At 39.3% G+C, this 23364-nt stretch overlaps 1 protein-coding gene across 1 annotated transcript in view; it reads left to right on the forward strand.

The window, feature by feature from the left end:
• Nucleotides 1–23364, forward strand: part of cttnbp2 (cortactin binding protein 2) — a 93155-nt gene that overhangs the window by 68012 nt on the left and 1779 nt on the right. Inside the window, exons 9-22 of the mRNA XM_038706031.1 lie at nt 676–793; nt 2421–2711; nt 8089–8184; nt 11618–11697; nt 12792–12878; nt 14141–14240; nt 15540–15716; nt 16243–16415; nt 17561–17739; nt 18760–18989; nt 19145–19336; nt 20464–20509; nt 20774–20873; nt 22689–22796. Of these exons, the coding sequence (XP_038561959.1) occupies nt 676–793; nt 2421–2711; nt 8089–8184; nt 11618–11697; nt 12792–12878; nt 14141–14240; nt 15540–15716; nt 16243–16415; nt 17561–17739; nt 18760–18989; nt 19145–19336; nt 20464–20509; nt 20774–20873; nt 22689–22796 (1977 nt within the window). The remainder of the gene's footprint in view (nt 1–675; nt 794–2420; nt 2712–8088; nt 8185–11617; nt 11698–12791; nt 12879–14140; nt 14241–15539; nt 15717–16242; nt 16416–17560; nt 17740–18759; nt 18990–19144; nt 19337–20463; nt 20510–20773; nt 20874–22688; nt 22797–23364) is intronic.

Consider the following 23364-nt stretch of genomic DNA (forward strand, 5'->3'; position numbering starts at 1 on the left):
AGCTTTTCACCCTTTTAGATCCTTGTGTTGGATTCAAGGCTCATTTACTGTGTGGTTTAAGCTCTGAGAAACTGACCCGATGTGTGAATATGCAATTGCTCGCTAACAATGTTAGCAATAACTTTATAAAGCAATAATGTATCAGTGCTGTATGTCTGTCTGCTTGTTTTGGAGTTCTTCTGTCCCATACTGGCCAAAAAATGGTTTAGCAGCTTTAATCAGCCTCCAGTTTTTACTACTGCTGTTCTACAGTCCATATTATAATGTTATAATGTTATAATGTTTCCACTATTATGTGCATTTATGTACACTTCATTGATTCTCTACCTATAATTGTTATAATCGGTCCACTCTGTCCTACACTAATGTCCAGCCCTGCCATCGGTCTTCACAGAGGCAGGCTAATGGGACAGCTGACCTTGCTGGCTGAAACGCCCCGCTCAGCTTAAACGAATGCAGGAGACACCAGACTAGACTAGACTGAGTGTCTGACTTGAATATAAATGAAGACCACTAATTGATACGTGCTTTCATAACACACAAGAGCTTGTGTTGCAGAAATACTGAAATATTTGGTTATTCATGCTTTGTTATGCGCATACTGTGCACATGTATTACTCACAAGAAACCTGTCCTTTTTTTTTCTTGTCTTGTTAATTTTGCATATGTATGTAGGAGTGTCTGGAGGTGCTGTGCAGCCACAGTGAACAGGACGTCGACAGAAGGGATATGTGTAATCGCACTATTCATGATGTGGCAACTGATGACTGCAAAGATCTACTTGAAAACCTCCGTGAGTGGCCTCTGGTGTGAGTCGGTCTGTCTGTGTGGTTGTGTTTGCGCATGGATTTATGCCTTAAAGAACAAACTCTGCCTTTTATCTACTCGGGTCTTCTTTTATCATTTTTGGCTTTCATTCTTATTGGTTACAATGTAATTTTACTCACGTGATTTGGGGACATGGCGATATCAAACGTAGTCCAACACTGCAAAACAAAGATGGATGTCCACATGCTGAGATCACAGGATCTATGAGTCATGACCATATTTACAACTTCCCCATTATAAGATAGAGAAGATGTTATATTTTACAGTGGTTTGTAAGCTGTGTCAATCATCTATACTTGATTGCTCAGTACAGTATACTTTTGTTGGGAATTCATATACTTTGCTAAATTGATATATGAGGCAGCTGTGGCTCAGGAGATAGAGCGGGTTGGCCGTTAATCGGAAGGTCGTCGGTTCAATCCCTGGCTCCCCCAGGCCCCATGTCCAAGTGTTGGGCAAGATTCTGAATCCCAGTGTATGAATGTTTGTTTCAGTTTGAGCACTTAGGCTCAGTGTATTAATGTGTGTGAATGCAGATGTAGTGTAACAGCGCTTTGAGTGGTCAAAAAGACTAGAAAGGCGCTATACAAATACGGAGCATTTACATCTTGGATACTAATTGGACAAAACAGATGGTTTATTGTCAATGGGCTAATAATCTTTTATACAAGTCTCCCAGGCCATTAAGGTGAACGACTAATCATTGTGATTACCAGGACAATTAACGTAATATAATAACTTATCTGCAAATTTTATTTTTGCACAGTTTCATTATCATTATTTAAAGCTGGGGGGGGGGGGGGGGTAATTTATTTCAGAAGCATTTTTTGTTATATTTATTGAAATTCTTTTTACATCCTGACAGCAATCAATAAATCAAATGCTCTGACACAAAAATGAAAACAATCAAGTATCTGTGGCTGTCGCAGGTCTGTAATAAGCACAGCCAAGGTCGGAATAAATAAAATGAATAAATAAAATGATTGGTTGGCCTGCCTGCCTACTCGCGCTCACTCCGCCCATTGACTCACTGTGCATGAAAATGTATTTTGAAGGGAGGCCTGAATGGAGAAGGTGGAATTTTTTCTGTCGAATACTTTCAAAATCTAATTGTCTCTGGCTAGTTTCTCCAGTGTTTTCTACCCCTGCTTTAAAAAAAGGATTTCAAAGTAGGAGATTAACAAGATATGGATGAAATCAATACCACAATATTAATGTGTAGACATATATAATACACATATAATTTATTTTCTTGAAATAGTTTATTTTTACATTTAAATAACTAAATTTTGTAAAACTGTAACATGACATGGCTTTTCACAGGAAGTGAAAGCCTACGTTTAGAGTATGTTTTCTAAATATAAACTGAATGTTGCTTTTTTTGAGTATTGTAACACAATATGTTTACATACATTTAACCTGAGGTGATCAGCATTCAGTCCTTTTGCCCATCGATGCCTTGATTGGTCCCAGACTATTATCAAGAACTGGCAGGTTTAACAATAAATCACTGTACCTGCAATCACAGTATTATATTTTACTCCATATCGTACTGAAGACCTTTTCTGTCCATTTCCTTGCTTCTCCTCCAGACTTGTACCGGGTCCTGGTGTGTCTCCAGTGTTCAGGTGGAGGAGGAGCGGGGTCTGTGTGTCCTGTGGAGGCCCTGGAGGAGGAGGCGAAGGGCGTCACCAGCAGCCAGTTGGTGCTTGGCAAAGTGTCAGTCGACCGGTCGATGCATTGGTCTCAGCTGGGCTCCACCCTCAGCCATGCCTTCACCTCCTACCTCCAGATAGTCTGTGGAGAATCTCAGACGGCCAGGGAGGAGGAGCAACGCCCACCGCTAGGCCTTGCTCCCACCAGTATCGCCTCCATCCTTATAGGTGAGAATCTTTTTATTTTTATGTCTATGCCTTCTTTCTTTCCTTGGCCCTTTCTTTCTCTTTCAATCCTTTTTCTCCCCTCCACACCCTTCCATCTCCTTTCCTTCCTCCTTTCTCTCTCCTTTCTTTCCTTTCCCTATCTCTTCTAATCTCTTTTCCCATTTGCCATTCCCGTCTTGCCTTTTCATCACTCTCACCCATACCATCTCTTATTTTGCACCTTCTTCTTTAACTCCTTCCCTCCTAATCTTTAATTAGGAGATATAATACTTTTATTCCCCTCCTGATAATCATTTCTACTACCTTTTTTAAGTACATGCTTAAACATCAACAGATAGAAAACTTCTACTCCTAGATTACTGTGAGCCTTTTCATGTAAGCTAGTGTAGCTTGTTGGCAGTAGTCATTGCCTCCTCTTCTCTCACTCTTAACTATAGGTTAATGTTGCCAGCTCCTGTCCGTGTAATGTAAACTTAACAGTCCTCTTAAGTAAATAGACTGTAGCATATAGAATCCTGCATTGTGTATGGTAGCCTGTGGTGGCCATATTCATAGTTTTCAGTCACGTGACATGCGTGATGACGTAGAGGGCAAAACGACAAACCAACACCGCGAAGCCCCGGTAGAGACGCCGCAAAAGTAGTCACATTTTATTTGTATCACCTTTCAACTTAAGAAAAAGAAAGATATGAACACAAACTGCAAGTGTTGGCATATCTGATCCAAACAACGGCATCTGCTGTCGCATTTCTACCGTTAAAAACCGGCAGGTCCCTGCCGCTGCTCGACTGCGGTAGTGTTTACTTTTACCTTCTGGGGAATCCCTCACCTTACACAGCCCAGGCTTGTCTCCTCCTGGATTAGTAAATCCGAAAGCACAACAACCATCCAGCATTTTTGCAACACAAAAAAGTAACAAACTCAAAGTAACCGTGTATCTCTTGCTTATTGGTTGGCAGGCAGCGGAAAATAACGTCTTTTTTTGCCCTCCAAGGGAGCGTTTTCCTTGGAATGTGACGTCACATGAAAACTATGAATTGGACAACAGTGTAAATGAGGCTGTCACATAATAATTAAATTGCTAATTTCTGTGTTGATGTTGATGGAGAACGGCTCAGGGATTCATCTGGTTGATTGTGTGTGTGTGTATGTATATATATAAAGTTACCTATAGGTCCAGGAAACCTAAATTAACATAAATTAATCTACCAGCTACAATATTAAAAGCAGCAGTGTGTTGACTCTAAAGTCATTTGGCTTAACTGGCAGGCTAGATAGCTAACCAACCATGACAAGTTAAGTCTTTGAGTACAGATGAAGTCTAGATACAGAACTATTTTAAAATGTGTAGCATAAAATCCTGAAAAGTATCCTATTGAAGAGCTGGGAGGTGTACTTTATTAGCTTGATGATGGTACACAGTGACACACTTTTCTGAAGTCAACTTTAAATGTGTCGACCTAAATGTTCACAATATCCCCATAAACATTATGATCTTAATTCCATTTTTTCTTTCCGAGACCACTTCCTCCACCTAGCATAGATTTAAAAGGGTCTGTACTTGCTAGCTAACCTACTAGAGACTAGCCTTAGCATGGACTAGTGTTTGTGCCAGTTATTTTGCCTTTAATTATCTGTTTATATAGCAAGGTAACAAAGCTTTACTGAATTGATATAAGCAATGAAATAAATCTACCTTATTAGTTGAGCTTGGAGACATACCAGTAGCTAACTACCTACATCTAAAACTAGTGCAGTGTAATCCAACCGTCCTGCAATAAACCCACCCTCCATGAAGGGTATAATAATGTTTTTCATTGAAACTGTTCAACAGAGGTGTTTATTCCTCTTTATGATAATTGCTATACACGGGGCTGAGAACATTTTTGATTCACCTGTCAGTATAACTCAATACAATTCAACAGCACCATGAAGTACAGCTCCCAGAATGACCATAAAGTTCAATCAACGCCTCTCTAAAACAACATCTGACCATTATAACCTCGTGGGATTGAGGCAAGGGCAGCTGTATTAGACTTAGTTTTAGCTAGGTGTTCCTGTGTACTGTGTGTATGTTGATGTACTGAGGCAAAAGCATTGTGTAATTTGGTTTTCTCAATTTCACTAAATTCTATCTCAGACAGTTTCCTGTCATTTAACATTACTGACTGGCTGTAAGCTGTATGTATTTTAACTGTAATGGAAAGCTGCTTCCTGTATTTTCAGCTGGAAGAAGATGTGCTGTGTCAGATGAGATGGTGTTTGTTTGGCTGATGGTCAGAGCTTCTCACACACACACACACACACACACACGATACTGATCTTCTTTTTCTTTGAATCGATGAATTATTAATTTGCTGGAACATGTGGAGAGCGCATATGTTGCCTTTACGTTTGTTTTTTCTAGTGATCAAATTTCACCAGTGTGTGATTGGCTGGTTTAAGTTTAGCGTTACATGTGTGTTGGATTAGGTGTGTGTGTTGCAGTGCAGGTCTGGTCCAGACTCGGGGGGGGGGGGGGGGAAAGGAACTCTATGTCCTCAAACAACAAGGACTCACTCTCTCTGCTTTTGTCTCTCCTGTTTGTCTATCTTTACATCCATGCAACATAGATAGGTGTGTGTGTGTGTGTGTGTGTGTGTGTGTTATGGGGATGATGATAAAAGAAAGCACTAGCGGTGAAGAGATGCATAATGGATGAGATTGGGGTGGGGCTGGGTTGCAAGATGCCAATTTAGGAGAAAATGTCTGTCTTCTGAGGCAGACAGGATCAAACTGCAGACATCCAGACAATCTTTGGGGGGTGTGTGTGTGTTGCTCAGTACAGTATACTTTTGTTGGGAATTCACATTTGATTCAGGCAGTTTGACGGCAGTGTTTTGACAGCACTAAAACTTCTCACATGTTTCAACTAGTTCTTAACACCAAAGTCAATCGCCAGAAAATTAAGCAAATAAATTCGATATATAGTTTTTCACCAAGAATAAGCATCATTATTAAGAATAAACACCTTGTTTACAGGAATGTCTTGACCAAGAGAGCAGCAGCACAAAGAACACTGAGGTTATTAAACATATTTGAGCTGAGACAATAAGTTGATTAGTTGAGTAGTCAGTCAGTTTGCCAAAACTTCTCTGATAAGCTGCAGTGATTAAGTCAATGGATAAATAATTAATCAGCAGCTAATTTGATTATCAATTAATGTTTTAAATTTTTTCAAGCAAAACTTTCAAACATTAGATGGTTCCAGGTTTTCAAATGTGAGACTTTTCCCACATTCTCTTTAGGTTTTGGACTGATGGTCAAAGACAAGACATTTGATGGCATCATCTTGGGCCGGATGAAATTGCAATGGGCATTTTTCACTGTTTTTGGTGTTTTACACTTCAACTAATAATCAATTAAAATAATTGTTAGTTGCAATCCTCCTTCACTGGTTCTAGCTTTTGAAATAGGAATACTTATGCTTATTTTCTGATCTTCTATGATAGTACTGTAAATGGAGTAACTTCAGGTTTATGGCCTGACATGTTATAGACTAGAGGATCAATTGATAATTCTTGAAAAATAAACAGCTTAATCGATAATAAAAATGATTTGCATCCCTAGCTTCTACATGGCTGGTTCCAGTGTGAATACAACCAGCAACCTTTGCTCCTGTGTTGCTTTTACTGTGGAGCGGTAGCACATGATAACTTCTTTGTAGAAAGGGAAGTTCAACATGAAATATAAAGTAAATTTCTCATAAAGTTGGATGTTCAATTAGGGAGAAAAACCGCTACCTTTTTTAAGAGTTTCTCTTTGGGGATGAAACAAAAGTGTAGCAATAGTTTAGTAAGTTTTCAGGACGCTCTACTGTATTTTACCGCAGGGGAATTTAAACCTACTTTTGGACTTTACTGTGGGAGTGTAGAGCTGCCCCCCCTTAAAACTGCGACTTTAAGTCATCTGTTAGTGAGCCTTTTGCTGAATCGTCAGCACCTCTGTTGCCATTGTTCCATTGTTATTGTCCACAGAACTATGTTGGAAAGGCTTTTTGTTCTACAGTATGTGGTGACTTAACTTAAAACTTTACCAGTGTTTTATTGTAGGTCTCAGTTCAATTCAAAACAGTCTCCTCACACACAAATATGTGACAGGTTGTTAGAGGGAAGCACTTGAATAACAGTCTCCATCACTGTCACACTGCTGGTATATTTATTCGTTTACGACATTTCGGTCTGTTCGACTTTTCCAGTTTTATTCAACTAGTGTTGTAATAAGATTAACTTAAGCCCCTTTTCCTGTTTTAATATAATCTATTAGCTGCATAGTACTGTAATTGTAGCAGCATACGAAGTGAGCTTTTTTGGTTTGTTTATAATAAGCAGAAATGATTTAAAGATTGACCATGACCTGCAAGCACCTAGCAGCACGTTCTTGTTTGTTAAACTTATTAAACTTATTTCTATGGAGGAAGTGATGTCGCCCAAAGAAGCTGTCTGGACATTTACCGATGCATTTCATTTTTAAAGGTTTTAGAAATATAGTTCTTCTCTCATACATATGTGAAAAGTGCTGGTGAGAAAACAATCAGACATGTCAGTATGATATTGAAACAACAGAGTGGAAACCATAAACATCATGTTTTGTTGTGGTGTTGCACGGCGATGCATTTGAGAGCAGGGGCTGTTCTGAACACTGTTGTTGATGCATTCAAGTGCATGAGAGGGGAAAAACTTGTACCTATCAGATTTGATTTCAGGTGCAGCTATCCTATTAAAGAGAATGCTTGATGCAAACGTATAAGTATCATGGAAAAGAAGACATGAAGTCTAGTAGGAGAAAACGGTGTACACAATGTACTGACACAGCACAATGTTCTCAGCATGTTATGGTTTTCTCAAACTTTATGCTCTACTTTCATACTGGCATTCTTTAGATCATGTAGTAGGGACCTACTCCACTGTCCAGAAAATATATTTAGCACTTTATTTCTACAACACCACCAAGATGCATCGTCTTAATGTGATGTGTATTTGCTCTAATTAGACTCTGTGAGAGAAGCAGGGATATTGTTTAACCAGCTTCATATAGAGGAGAATAATTTGTATATTAATGTTGTATCTCTTTAGCAGTCCTTACCTGAAGTACATTCTGTGCTTCAGGTATTATTAATGAGGGTGTGGCAGAAAGAGACATGTAAAATATCATGCAGATAAATTATACATTGTAGTGCATATAGTTTATTCATATACCATATTTTATGCATATAATGTATGTATTTTATGTCTTTTTGTAAGCCAGCAACCCCATTTGTCGTTTCATATTGTTGTGTGTGTGAACTCATTTACACTTACTGTCCTAATGCGTCTCTGTCCCTGCTTTTCTCTTCCAGGAGATACTGAGTGGTTGCCAGGTCAGGAGCTGCCTCTATCCCCCTGGGACCTGGTCAGAAAGCCTCTCAGCCAGTGCATCACCATCCGCCTCAAAGGTACAAACCTGGCAACCAGAGTCTGAGTTCATTCAGCAGCACTGAGCCAAAACCAGAATCAGAGCTATTGTCTCTGATAACAAATGCCATTTGGTGGATGAAAGGGCCTTACAAATCAGTTTGGATGCATTTGTGACGTGGGCAGTGATGTACCAGGATCTGCCTACTGAGCCACATTGCATGAAGGGAAATTTCAGCCAGAACATTTTTAGTATTTTGGCTAATAATCAGTCTAAATCTGAACAAAATCAGAATTAAAAAATTATTGTGATTAATCAAATTAATTATTTCAATAGTCCTACGCCAACAGTGCCACTGTGACAGAGCAGGTATGTCGCAGGGTTGCCCGTTAATCGGAAGGTTGGCGGTTCAATCCCCGGCTCCTCCAGGCTGCATGTCAAAGTGTCCTTGGGTAAGAGACTGAACCCCGAATTGCTCTGGTGGCTGTTCCACCAGTGTATGAATGTAAGTTTCTGTTTGGGCACTTTGGCTCAATGAATGTGTGTGAATGCAGATAAAGTGTAAAAGCGCTTTGAGTGGTAGAAAAAACTAGAAAGGCGCTATACAAATACGTAACACTTACATGTACATTACCCCAGCTTACAATTACATGTCCTCAGGGTCCACATATCTGCAATCACATTCAACACATCCATTCAGCCAAATAAAATGCAGCAAAAGTAGTATTTCAAAAAAAGTAATAGTGCTGCACATACTGTGTAAATAGATATAAATCTTAACAAAGCTGACCCACAAGTCCATCATCCATTCAAAATAGAGCCATAGTCAAGATGCAAAACACACTATCCACTTGCAAAAAATAATGGCATACGGACACGTTTGCACAGAATGGGCACTTTTGTGGCCGCGAGGCACATCAAGCAAACAGGCAAGGATTGAGAGGAAATGGTGCCAAGGAACCATGTTTTTCACAAGTGTGACTGGCACTTACAGTCAAACGGATGTCGCTCCATTCCAGATTCAATGTGGTCACTGATTTAGTTTTGTGCAATCGGTACCGAGCTGCTGAAAAAAGAATATGGGTTACCTCAGCCAGCTGTTGCAGACTACATGCTTTTTTTTTTTTCTTCACATTTTTAATTGCTACTGATAGTTCTGTGGCTGCCTAACCAAGATTAATGCGAAAGAGCAGAATCATGATGGTTAAATGACAAAATCATAAAAGTATTGGTTTAAATTAATGAAAGTTCAGGAATAATTTGGAAATAATTCAGTAATTCATAAGGAGCTGTAGTAACGGCTGCTTGGACCGTTTAACTTGCCTTTTTACATGATATGTTGATTTAAGAGTTGTTATTTTAACAACCTGCACAGGGGTTATGTTTCATGGATGTAGCTAGATTGCTAGCTATGTATAAAGATGATTATCAAGATTATCAAAACTGGCGCAGAAAGAAAAAAAAAAAGCCCTTTTAAGGGTGATCTGTAATATGAAATGATGGTGTTCAGTAATATTGGCACTGGAATGTTGAAGCTGTGCCTTTTTTTTTTTTTTTGATGATGATGAAATATCCAAGCAGTACCTAAAAACCTGCTTAAAATAGCACACACCATTTTGAAAGACATAACTGGAACCACAACGGGGTCATGGAAGACACCACAGTTAATGATTATAGATGAGTCTCGCTCTACAGATATTGGAATAATGTTTCTTTCTGTCTGCTGCTGCTGCTTTTTAGCTGCCTCAGTTGCTTGAATTGCTTTATCTAGTGCCTTTCTCCTCTCAGTGAGTCAGGAAAAAAAGACAATAGTCTGGCACCATGGAAATCGGGGCTAGCAGCAGCCAAGCTCTCCATCTCTGCCCACCTCCTCTTCACTCCATCAGTTTTCTGTTTTTCTGCCTCTCGTCCTGACTCAGAGGTCCATATCGACCTGCATGTCCGTCAGTCCATCACTGTGATGGCGTTGAGCCAGGAAACATCCAGCGCTTCGGCTTTCAGCCTCTGTTTGTTCAACTGTCTCTCACTCACAGCATTCACATGCTTCGGTGGAAAAAATCTATTTCTGAATGCAATAACAGCTGTAATAAATTCATCTAAATTTGATAAAGAGACAAGGAAAATTGGTTGATGGTTACTAGTACTCAACATATTGAACCCCCAAGTTTTCATATTCGCTTTCTTCTTGTCATACTTTCCTCAAATTCCCAAGAAAGGAGCTAATATGTAACTTTACTACTACTCATTTTAATTAATAATGAAAGAAATTAATATCTTCTTAGGTTTAAATTCAGCTGTTCTCTTAAGAAAAGGTCTCCTATTAACCAATAACCATTTATAAACTCAACACAACTGACTAATCTCAAAAAACTGTAATAATAGTGTCAATTTTACTAATAATTAGTGAGAAAATTACGTAATTCATTCCAGACAACTTCCCGGGTAATAACCTGTAAAATAAAACATTAACATTACATTTGATAAGTGCAAGAAGTAGTAGGCAGGGTGCGGAAATTAGGAAGGCAAAACTTACTGGGAGAGTTGTCACGCGTCAATGGCGGAAAATAGAACAGTGTCGTTTCCTGACAAGTTGATGTGCGTCAATTCGTGATGACACATTTCAAAGGGCTGTAGGCGTGTGGTCTTACATAGAAACAATGGATGTTTTGATGCATATGAGATGGTGCCGGTATGCGTTTCCCTTTGTACTGTGTGGAAATCACTTATTGTTGTTGTTAGGTCCCCACATTTAGTTAAAAACAAGCAAAATGTCTGGATTTTTTTTTCTTTTTTGTCTCTAAGGAATCTATAAAGAAGGAATAGGAAATTAAGGAGAAACTGGAAGGCAGTTTGGACAAATTACCCTGCTTGTATCAGGAAAATTGCACTTGATTCAACAGTATTCCTCCAACAAATATTATTTTTATTATTATTATGTTATTATTGTCATATTTAATTACATGGACGATTTTGAGGCAGTAAGATTGATCTCCATATCAAACTGATGTTCACCATTAAAAATCATTAGAAATGATTCTGTGGGGATCTGAGAAAAAATGTTGTTTTAATGGCAATCTTTGAGGAATAATGAGTAAATGTGTGTGTTTAGTGTGCATTTCCTCAGGACATAGATTAAAACCTCTTATAGCTGTAATTCGTCCTACTCACTGATATAAAGCATTAAGAGCTCTTAAGTGAGTTAATAACCACACTGACCACTCGTTCTGTTCTAATTAATTGACATTAGTGCTTACATTTTCTATATTGCAGGCACTTAGCTGAAAAGCAAACAACTGCTTAATGTTCTGGGCATTGAACGTGTTGTTTTTAAGTTTCAGTCTAACTACAAGGGCACCTTGAGCTTTGTGGCTGTGGGATGTATCTGGAGTTGAAGCTTGCTGACACTGAGCATGTAAACCAGAGTGGATTTGAGGATTTATTGTGTGAATTTTGTGCTTGTGTGTTTTTGACAGGTCTGTCTGAGTCGTGTCTCGATGAGTTGGCTCTGGAATACCTCTTCCCCCTGCCGCTGCTGCACAACTACGTCCGCCTGGTACGTACACACACACTCATTCATGCAAACACACACAAAGGACTGCGAGGGATTAGATGAGTAAGACGTTCAAAAATAGGGAGGAAGCTAGAAGACTGCACCAAGAGAATGGTAGAGAAAGAGGCAGGGAAGAGGAAGATGAAGTGATGGGCAGATAAAAGGAAACTGGGAGGATTAAAGTGATCTGACAGCTACAGTGCCCCCTCCTGGCTGAAGAGAAGAAATAAGAGCTTAAGGGAATCAAAGTGGGTTTTTGTCATCAGAATTTTACATTTTACACGAGCAATAAAACGCATGATAGCACAGTGACAGTACACGCAAAGAAACTGCAGAATCTCAAGCCCTTTTCATTACTGATTTACATTTTTGACAGTAAGCTGATGCTTTAATCCACAGTGACTTGAGAGTCTAACAGTGAAATCTGTTTCACAGCTTAGATCATTGCTGTAGCATTTAGGCTGCAACTATTGTATTATTAATGAATTCATGTATTATTTTCCATTTAATCAATTATTCATTTAATCCATAAAATGTCACAAATAATGACAAATGTACTTCACTCAGCAGAGCGCAAAGTTATGTCTTAGATATTAAGTTTGATCTAAAGCCAAAACCTGTGCAGGTTAAAGTTTTATTTACAAGAATATATAAAAAGGAGGAAACCATTTCTTTGTGAAGCTGCAACCTACTGTTTTTACAATTAATTATAATAGATCAACTAATTGATTAATTAACTGTTTCAGTTTATGATAAAGAAGTGAGTGGAAAAATCTAAATATATCAGTGCCATCCCCATGTAAGAGAGTATCAGTAAAGCTAGTTATTATAGCTAATTAAAGGTCAGTTTTCTTCTTACATAGTCAACAGATCTAGAAAGCAATTATCTCCTTAAGCCAATTTATTTATTTATTCGTTCATTCATGTTCTCTTTAAGTATTTAGTTTATGCCCTAAACCAGAGAGATTGTCAAAAACTGCAGCAGTATAAAAACCTCATTAGCGCTACATGCATTATTAAACTGTTCTCACTATTAATACTCTTGTTTGTCAGTTCACCGAACTAATTCATCCACCTGTTTCTCTGTCTCTGTCCAGGTGGAACAGTATGGTAGCCTCATCTTTCATGGGCTTGAGGGCAGCTGTCAGGAGTACATCGCCAATCTGGTTGCTCGCTGCATCAAGGTACATCCACCAGTTCACAAGCACTAATCGTGGTGAAAGCTACCATCTTCCATGACTGAGCATAACATGCCATGTTTAGAGGGAATAATTCGGCCCACATGCAAATGAGAGAGAAATCTGTCAGTAAATTGTACGTCAACAATTGTAAATTGTGGTTATTGTAGCTACCCGTAGAGTTTTATTTGAAACCTTAAACAAACCATACAGGCAAATGCCACTGAGTGGTGCGTCTGTCCATTCAAGTGAAGAAAGGGTTCATGTTGATGTGTGAATGGAGGAGAGAACTGTCAGTTATCTGTCGTACAAACCCTATTTACAGCGATGTCTCTTCAAAGCAAATTCACACATGGCCCTACCATCTCAGTGAGATTAAAAACAAGGACAAGTTCTCCCTTTTTAAAGAGAAGAAAAAATTGGCTCTGCTGCACAGTATGATGCAATGAAATCTCTCCCTACGACATGATGAAACATACTGCAGGGTCAGCCACTGGTCCTGCATCTACAGGTCAGGGATTTGAGTGGAAGAAAGATAACTGAGAAGAGCTGATAAATCAATAGTGATGACGGCCAGCACACTGGTAACTGTCAGGCAAATACTGATCAGTCACTGCGGCGTTAAATCTGATGCGTTACCATGGTTAATGCATGGTGGTGTTTTTGCAGTGGCACAGAAATTGGATGAGCAGATAGAGAAAATGTGGTAGTATGAAAAAAATTTTGCATTTTTAAACAGAAATTGAAAAAGTACACCATTTTTCTTTGATTGCATTTCATGACTATTAGGTTTTTAAATTTATAACACTGATCTCTTTGAAAAGACAGATTGTTGGCCCTCTCTTAAACAGATCATTGAAGATGGTGTTTAATTAATATGAATTCAGTCAAAGAGAACAGCTGTATACATTTAATTTCTCATCTTGATTTCTCTGTTTTTCCACAGTGCAGCTTTAGTGCTGCATGCCTCCCTTTTCACCTGCATTTTAAACTTGTGTATTATACTGATATACGACAAAACTCAACAAGAAATAAAAGGCAGAAAAATGTCTTCCGCAGCTGCAACTCGACTGTACTCTCCTTGATAGCAGTGATGTGCCTGGAAAAGCCCTTTCTGCTCATTCAAATTCTCCTCTTGCTCCATTTCTCTCGGCGCATAGTAGTAGTAGATTTCCTTTGTTTCCATGACAACGTGCTCCCATCTTACCTCTCTGTCTTTTCACTCTCTCTCTCTCTCTCTCTCTCTCACCCCTCTCTGTCTCCACCAGGCCAAGCGGGAGGCGGGGGGGCTCGGCTGTGACGTGGTGAGGGTGGAGGTGGAGGAGAGCCTGACCAAAGAGCAGCTGCTGGAGACTTTCATCACCTGTGGTAGGGACGGACACACACACACACACACACACACTTTTGATAATTAATCATTTGTTGATCGATTGTTTAGGCAAAAATACCAAAGATTCACAGGTTCTAACGTCCATTCTGGTTCAAAATGTGAATATTTGCTTGTTTTCTTAGTCTCCTATGATATTGAATATTTAGTTAGCCTGTTAGTCTGACTAAACAGCACCTTTGAAAAGGTCATGGGCTCTTAGAAACTGTGGCTGTATTCAGAACCTCCTAGTACATACTAACAGCGATATGTACTACACACTGCATACAGTGTTTCATAGTAGCATGCAGCATGAAATTGTTAAATAGAGCTGCATTTGTTCTACTACCCACAACACTTTACTTTAGTGATTGTCAAATAGAAAACACACAACATGCATAACTTAAATCTTAATGTCGACCTATATTTTTTCTCTCAAGGACAGAGCAGTTATTTTCCTCCTTGTCCACCACTGATGCGGGGATGCTGCAGTTCACCACTTCAACACTGACCGGTTGTTGTGACCTTTGTAGCACTTTGCATTATTGGAAACGGTACACAAGATAGATTGGTCTGATGCATACTGGAGATTTTTTCTAAATCAATTCCTCAAAGATTGCCCAGAAATTCCCCGAAAAACACCCGGGAATTTTTGGCATAGTGCAGATTTTTGCATACTGTATACTTCATGCCAAATAAGTACATACTGCTAGTGTAGTAGGCGGTTTTGAACACAGCCTGTGACAGATTCCTGTTAACCCTTTGACAACAGTTCTTCAAATAATTCCTTGGTTAAGGTTCCTTAATACACAAACAACTCAGCTTTACCTGGAGCATAAATTACAACACCTTAAACAAAATGGTTAGTCAAATACAGTTTAAAACATGTAGTTTTGTAAAATAAGTACAAAACTACAAACTACAGTAAAACAAGTACAGCAGCTAATGTCTAGGTTCAGCTTTACTGTCATTATACAATACAGCTTTGCACAATGAAATGTGTTGAGCGTGCATAAATCAAGGCTTAAATTGTCAGAAGTAAAACAATATTTCTCAAGGTATATTCTTGGGTTAATCCATTCTTGAAATCTGAATTGGGAAATTTCAGAAGTTAGAGTTAATTATATAGAATGCCTCTGTTAGCACTTAACCATCACTGTCCTGTTTTTAAAACCATATACAGTTTGTCCTCTTTGCCAACAACCACATAACTGTCACAACATGACTGAAACACTTGTACTTTACTTTCACAAGTTATTATTAGAAATCTGACTGTTGGCTTGTGCCTCTTCCTTTCCCAGGTTTCCTGGTGCCAGCAGTTGGGTCAGGGGTCAGGGAGCCTGGTGGTCACACTGGTCAATGTGTGGTAGTGCTCCTGGAGGGACTTGAGAAGGCTTCATCCCTAACAGGCCTACTGGGAGACCTCTGCCACAGTCTGGACAACAGGGGCTCTGCTTCACCGCTGGTTCTCAACACTGGTATGACTGCAGCCAGGCTTTGATTTGAATCATAATCACTTATACAGCTTATACAGTCTCTATGTGCAATATTTATGTGCTTACAACATTATATTATCAATGTTTACTACTAGGGGGCACCAAAGTCAAAAATGTTCGAATGTTTTTATTTCTTCTTATAAGCCTTAAGAACTTTAGAGCAATGTTAAAAATTAAAGTTGATTTAATTTTAATAGGAAAAGACCACGTTAAACTAATTAAAAAGTTGACACTTTAAGCTTAATACAGCTTGAGCATTAGTAGAAAATCTGCTCATGCAACGATAAATCTCAAATATTTAGTCTGCTTTAATACTTAATCATACCTGATCTTAAAAGGTCTTGTGGTGCCATTAAAATAACACCATACAAATATGTTGTAGAATCAGAACATATATAGGAATTGGGCTTATTGGTGACATAGATCTGTTTGTAAAAGAACTAACAGAATAATAGAAAATTAATTGACATCCTGTTCTACTTTCCCTCCTGATTATCAATCCCCCCAGGTCTCCACCACTTCTGTGAAGGCAGCTTCCTGATTGCCACGCTGTCTAAGCACCGTCTGCAGGGATCAGAGCTCCGCCTGCAGCAGCACTTCCGCTGGGTAACACTGCGCTGGGACCAGGAGCCACTGCACGGCCTGCTGGGAAGGCACCTTCGCAGGAAGCTGCTTCATAAGGTCAGTGAGACAATTTAGTTGCAACTGTCAAAGACGGAGACAACATCATTTATTGTGGATGTGGTGTTCACTGCTGTTTTGTTTTTTATAGTTACCAAACTGGGATGATAATAATAATAATAATGTAATTTATATGGTGTCACAGCCCGGCAAAAAGGGAGGGCAAAGAGGAGAGAACACGTGACTTTTAACTAAAGATTTATTTAACAAAATGGGTAGGTGATTATCTACTAGTTGGAGAAGCTGGTGGGACTTTTTTTAAAAAAGAAAAGATTTTAGAAATCAATGGAAGTTTGGAAATGGGCCTGTAGATGGCTAAAATAGTGGCATCTAGGGAGGTTTTTTTGAGGAGTGGGAAGACACTGGCTCTCTCGAAATAGTCTGGTATGCAGTCAGAGGCGAGAGATGGATAGACAATAGAGAGAAGACAGAGAGCAATGACAGGCAGGAAATTTGGTAGAGATTATGTCAGTAGGGCAGGATCATGGATATGTGAGAAACAATATCAGAGAGATCTTGAATGGAAATAGGGCTGAACTCAGACAGCAGAACAGGGCAGGCAACTTGATCAGAATGATAAATGCTGTAGTTGAAATGTGATCAGACACCATAAATCAACACAGCAAAGACATTTGGAAACTTATCACACGCAATATGTAAAATCACATCTAGACTGATTTTAGTAGTTAATAACCATGTGGCAAATTTCACTCCACAAAAATGAATAAAACAAGTGTTGTTTCAAAGATTGATAAACATGTATCTACCATCTTTCTCATTGTCTTAGTGAAAAAGATAAACACACAAAAGTCAAACTTAAAATGGTTAATGGTAAAAATTAATGTCAAACAGCAGCTGTTATGAAGATTGTAATTCCAAAAGACTTTTAGATTTATCAGTATTCATAGTGCAGCATCAGAGTGCTGTGACTTTAAAATAGAGCGATAAAATGAATAATATATGCAGGGAGAAATCGTTAAGAATACATAACGAGCTGTTTTGTTGTCAAGCGGAGTGTTTTAATTGATTAAACTGTCAAGAAAGTCAATTAAAATCTGTTTGTTGCGTCACTCTCTTATTTCAGTTCAGTAGTGTTTTATCAGCAAGACAAAGGCAAAAAGTAAAAACTTTAATTTCTCCTCCAGACGGGGACTGGAGTTTGGTTACCTGATGGCATCATGGAGCGTTCGGTGTTGTGGGTGAGCCAGGTTTGGCAGCAGCTCAACGCCTGTCTGTCCCGTCTGGGGACCCACGAGGCTTTGCTAGGCCCGCAGCTCTTCCTGTCCTGCCCTGTGGTTCCAAGCAACACAGAGGCAATCGTCAGGTGTGTTCCTGTGTGATAAACAAAACTGCTCATGTTATAAAATTATTTATTCTATGTTACCATAGAATAAATAATGATCTCATTCTTTCAGATATAGTTTACAATGCAGTGTTGGCAGACACTGGCTAGTGAAGTCAGTCTGGCTAAGTGTTAGATTAGCTAATATGATGGAAGCATGAGAAAATATTGGACTCAAAGTGAGAGCAAGACTAATAAAGCTTTCTTAGCTAACTAGTTGCTATTAAACTTACTGCAATTGTTGTTTAATCTCTGCATAATGTTTTTATCATTTAGTTTCTAAAATTCCAGAAATTAGTGAAAAATACCAAGACAACATCTTCAAAGTGTGTCTTAAAGTTTACTATGATATATAAAACAGAGAAAACAAGCAAATTGTCACATTGAGAAACTAGGAACCAATGATTGTTTGGAATGTTGACTTAATAAAAAGAAAAGATAAATACTGTTTTATTGGATGTCTAATGTCTCAAATATTTCCTATTTGAGAAACTCAGCACATCTGCCTTTATTTTCTAGTAAAAGCAGGGGTTTCTGTGCGTATATCTTGGAATTAGAGCCTGGAAACGGGGACTTTCTAACCCTGTTTTAATTGTTGTCACCTTTTCAATTAAATTACATAATAGTAAAAAACAGCCATTCCCTTTTTTTTTCTGGGAGTTAAGTGTCCATGTTTAAGATCGATAATGATCTGTGAAGCTAAACCAGAAAATAGTTTATAAAACAGCTTACGACAAGGAAATAAACAACGGAGAGGACTAACTGCACGCCTTAACAAGGCCAGACCCACGACTGTCCAGGCACAGTCAAAGATCAACTTGTCTATCCAGGACCTCCTTGGGAAACAGAATCCCGTGGAGCTATGAATATAAAGGCTTAGACACAATGGTAACTCTAATATGTGTCACGCAGACCTCCGCCCGTCTAATAAAAATGTTAATCCCACAAAACGAAGAGGAGACCTTCAGTCTGACTATGAGGCTGATGTGTGTGTGTGTTCAGGTGGCTGGCTCGGCTCTGGAATGCCGTGGTCGTCCCCCGCGTGGAAGAAGCCATCATCTCTCGGGTAACCGCCAAGCGCTCCTCCTCTACTACTTCCACATCGCCGTCGTCTCAGCGACAGTCTCCTAGCAACTGTGGGCTGAGTGCCGGGCAGCAGGCTGTGGTGAAAGCCGCCCTCAGCATCCTGGTCAACAAGGCTGTTCTCCTGGGCTGCCCTCTGCCTCGACACGGTGTGTGTGTGTGTGTGTGTCACAGTTGACGAGGAGGGTTCATTCACGTGTTTCAACAGCTGTTGTTTCAATCGGGAACAAAACGATAGACAAAGAAAAGCAATTGGACAAAAGTGTGACAGAAACTGATGGTTTTTTTCCTTCACCTCCTGCAGAGATAGACAGATACCTGCTGGAATTTCGGGGCGGGACCTTCCCTCTGACAGCCATCGGCTCCTATAAAGGAAATTGCAGCGGACGGGGAAGAAAGGGACGAGACGGCAGCAAGTTGAGACGATCCAACACCAGCCCTCGGAAGAAGGGAAGCCCCGCCTTAAACTGGAGCTGTGGCGGTTCCTTTAGAGAGGGTAAGACGGCTGCTCTGCCAGCGGTGAGACAAGCTGTGTCCCCAGTTCAAAGGGTTTGGACCATCTTAAGCACCATGAAGCGGTGTCCTTCAAATCACCTTAAACTCACGCTGAGCCAGTTGTTCCTCCTCCCCAAATGACATTGTACAGCCTCACAGAGGACTTGAAAATTGAGTAATGGTGTTTTCAGCCACGCCTGGTAAATTTTGTAAAGTCAGAAAATTCCATGTCTGTCAACAGGAAGTTTCCCTCATATCTGTGTAAAAAACAGAACTTGGGCAGGCTGATAACATTTCACATAAATACCTAAAAATCAATGACACATGCAGGGTGCAAACAAAGAGCAGTTAAATCTTGACTTTCATTATTTACATCCTGCAACTTTACAATATGGCATGGTTATGTAATAAAATCCTGACATTAGGACAGGACGACCTCAATGCCCCATTAAATGTCCTTGCAACAAATGACTATAATCATTAAGGGCTGCAAAGAATCCACCAGGGGTGTCAACTTTCAGATAAACAAGGATTTTTAAGCTACATTCGAAGGATACTTTTTCATCTATAGTGAAGACTAGATGTCTAGAAATTTGGATTTCAGAGGGTCCAGCCCTGTACTGGGGACACCAGCTTTGTGTCAGCAGCATCCACAAGGGGGCGCTATTTAACAGGCTTAACATGCTGCATGCTGCTGTCATTCAAACAATGTCCCTGTGGCTCAGGATAATCCACAGACCTCAAAACTCCAGGTGAAAATTAGTCTGTACGGCTAAATCTGGCTCGGTGTGTTTGTGTTCATTAATGTGCATTGTCCCTTTTTTAAATAAACAAACAAACTGGATAGTTTACCCCATAGTTTACATTTTGATAGGAATTAATTTCTAATTAAAACTGTTTACAGAAAGGTTGATGGATTATTCTGATGAACGGGACATTTGTTTGTGTAAAGACATGTTTAGTTTTTTGCAAATGTATTAAGATCAATGCTGTGAGTACAGCAATCAAAATCTCATTCACCATCTTTGTATGTGGAAGCAGACATCTGAAAATATGTTTTTGTAATTGACTGACCTTTTCATGTGATGTTTTTTTTAATACATATGTTCATTTATGCTTGTGATGCAGGTTCACTGTCTAGCACTGATGTCAGCTTCATCGCCAATGGCCAGAGGTTTGTGTTCTCTCTGATAATTATTAGTATTGGTAGCAGTGGTCCAACAGTGTAGCGCTCGTACTGTAGTAGGACTTTCAGCAGAGAGCAGAATTTTCCTCACTAATGAAATTTGTCTGCTTTAGTCAAATAAACAAGACTCTCACAGCACCAGCAAGAGTAATTATAAGCATGTTAAATAGCCGAGTTAGTTTGTTGTGATGTTTCACGTCTCTGTACTAAAAGCTAAAATAGGACACTAAATTAAATTTTCTTAATTTGTAGGGAGCCTGTAGGTCTGTCTGTGTTCTCTGATGATGAGACAGATTTGATCAGAGAGCTGCAGACCATGTGCTCCAGCAAGTCAGAGCCAGACATAAGCAAGGTACTGTCAATCACACCCACCCACCCACACACACACTGTCAGCACCTCTCTCCTTGTGTTTTAAGTGATGTAGCTATAGGTGTCATGTTGTGATGCTGCTGTGGATTTAAATTAAGTATTGTTTTTCTGTACTGTAGCAGCAAAGGACTTAAAAGGACAATAGATTTTTTGAAGTGTACAGTTATAATAAATGTGCTATGAAAAAATGTAAGAAATTTAGCACAAACACAGCAGTACAGATCCATCGGCTGCTGACACAAACACATTATCATAGAACCCATAGTCTATATTTTTATAAGAATAATGCATCAAATGACAATATTAAAGTAGTGATGAACCTACAAAGAATATCCCCTCCCCTCGGTTCTACAGAGCTTTAAAGTGAGTTTCGGCACATTGTCTAGCTGTCTGTCTGCACAACTTAACTCTTTTGGTTCACACCCTCTGCTCTCATAGCATTATTTTCTGCCTATTTTCAGAGAAAACACTCTAAAAACCTACTGTACACTACCTGCTCAGCACCAAACAGCCAGACAAAGTTAGAGACCAGCTTGTACATAGTGGAGCATTTAGCAGCTGAAGAGTCAGATATTTCCTTGAAGAGTTAGTGGAGAGCAAAAACAGAGCTAAAAGGGAGTGAACATTGGACTTACATTCTCCAAACATGACTCCAAATTAATGATAATGTTGCTCCGTAACTGCTGAATGTGTAAGTAAACAGCTGTTTGCTTACAAGTTCGCCATATCTACGTGAAAGGTGACGATATGTCAATCTTATCTGTTAACAACTTGTTTCTGCTGCCCCCAAGTGGCCAAAACGTTTTATTGCAGGTTTAAATTAATCATACACCAATATGTCAGGTTATCAATATACAGAGTTTGTAATAGCATCTTTTATAGCAGTGTAAACAAATTAAAATAGACTAAACTATTTAATCTAATACTACTGTTTGATATGACAAACTCACATCAGCAGTAAAGTGGATTAAAGCTGTATAGATTCAGCATAGGTGACACATAAAGATGGACCTCTGACTAAGTCATGTCTCTGTCATCCAGCAAAATACTTACTCCTCAGAAAACATTTTTGCCATTCAGAAGCTACACAGGTCTTAATAACACTCTTTTAGGTCACATGTTTTGACTCATGCCTGGCTTTTTAATTCATCACTGTCGTCTTTCTAAATATAGAGACCATGTGTGTCTGCTACACGCCACTGGCGAAGTAATGACATTTATCTTTAACTAGCCATTTGGACAAAATCAACCCAATTAAATAGGTTATTTCAAACAAGAAATGATTCCACTGTAGTTATTCAACAGCTTCAGGGGTGAGAGTCTCTAAAACCTGCGCTAAAAACTGCTAACTGGTCTGAAAGTATTTCATCCGTCTGACATTCGGTGTAGAGTTTAGTGTCCTGATCTAAATGTTGTTTCAGATATATTTTCACCCATGTTCTAATGAAAAACACTGATTTTGTTGGAAATGTTTGCAGTTATTGAGAAATGCAAACATCCCTCAAAGACGTACTTCACCAACTATGCCAAAAACATAATCTCTTGACAGCTTTGTTTTTAAATATTTGGTATCACAATTGACCTTTAAAAATAATCCCCTAATCCTGCACCTTCACCTGCATGACCCTGAGGCTGATGACACCTCATCGCCAAATTCCCACCCTGTAATTTTACTTTAAATAATAACAGTCCTCACCTGTTGTACAATAACTCGCACTGATTAAGCGGTGTGTTGTTACACTCATTCAGTCGAGCTTTTACCTGCTGCTAACAATCGCTCATGATCATCTCCCACAGATCTCTCAGGCCAAGGACGACTTGATAATGTTCTCCAACTCTCCCGGCCAAGAGACGCCCCCCCACAAGACGGCACAGGGAATCACCGTCCAGCAAAGACCGCAGACGGTGAGAAGGCAAAATGAGTGCAAATACTTCAATGACTGGCAGCTGCCTGTCAAAACTATTCTTCAAAAGATACAAGACTGTATTTCAGCTATTTTTGTCTCCGGCAGCTATTTTGTATTTTAGCTACTTTTTACCAAAGTACCACCCTCCACTAATCTCTTATCATCATCTCTCCATTAAGCAACCTGACTGAGCCACAAACTGATGACTCATATTTAAAATGAATGTGTGATATTGTTTTGTACAACTTTTAATCATGTGTCTCTGGTGTGTTTGGTGTTACCTCACACATAATTGTCCAAACCTGTCCAGTAGTAGCAGTTTTAAGACTGTACGATTGTACAATATGTCATTACTACCTCTTTTAGCTCCATTGGTTTGGCGTTACAGGAAATTGACAACATGGTTTGGCTTGTAAAATACAGTCAGTTGAATTATTTGTATTGCATTTCTTTTCCATTTCTGAACAACTACATTAGATAACATTTACTCATTTGCCAGACGCTTTTATACAAAGGGACTTACATTTGAGGAACAACATACAAGCAAACCTGGCCAATCACTGCGT

This window comes from Micropterus salmoides, unplaced genomic scaffold (genome assembly GCF_014851395.1).
Source record: "Micropterus salmoides isolate LMB-PRFRI ecotype aquatic unplaced genomic scaffold, ASM1485139v1 Ms_hic_scaffold_8, whole genome shotgun sequence".
Classification (NCBI taxonomy): Eukaryota; Metazoa; Chordata; class Actinopteri; order Centrarchiformes; family Centrarchidae; genus Micropterus; species Micropterus salmoides.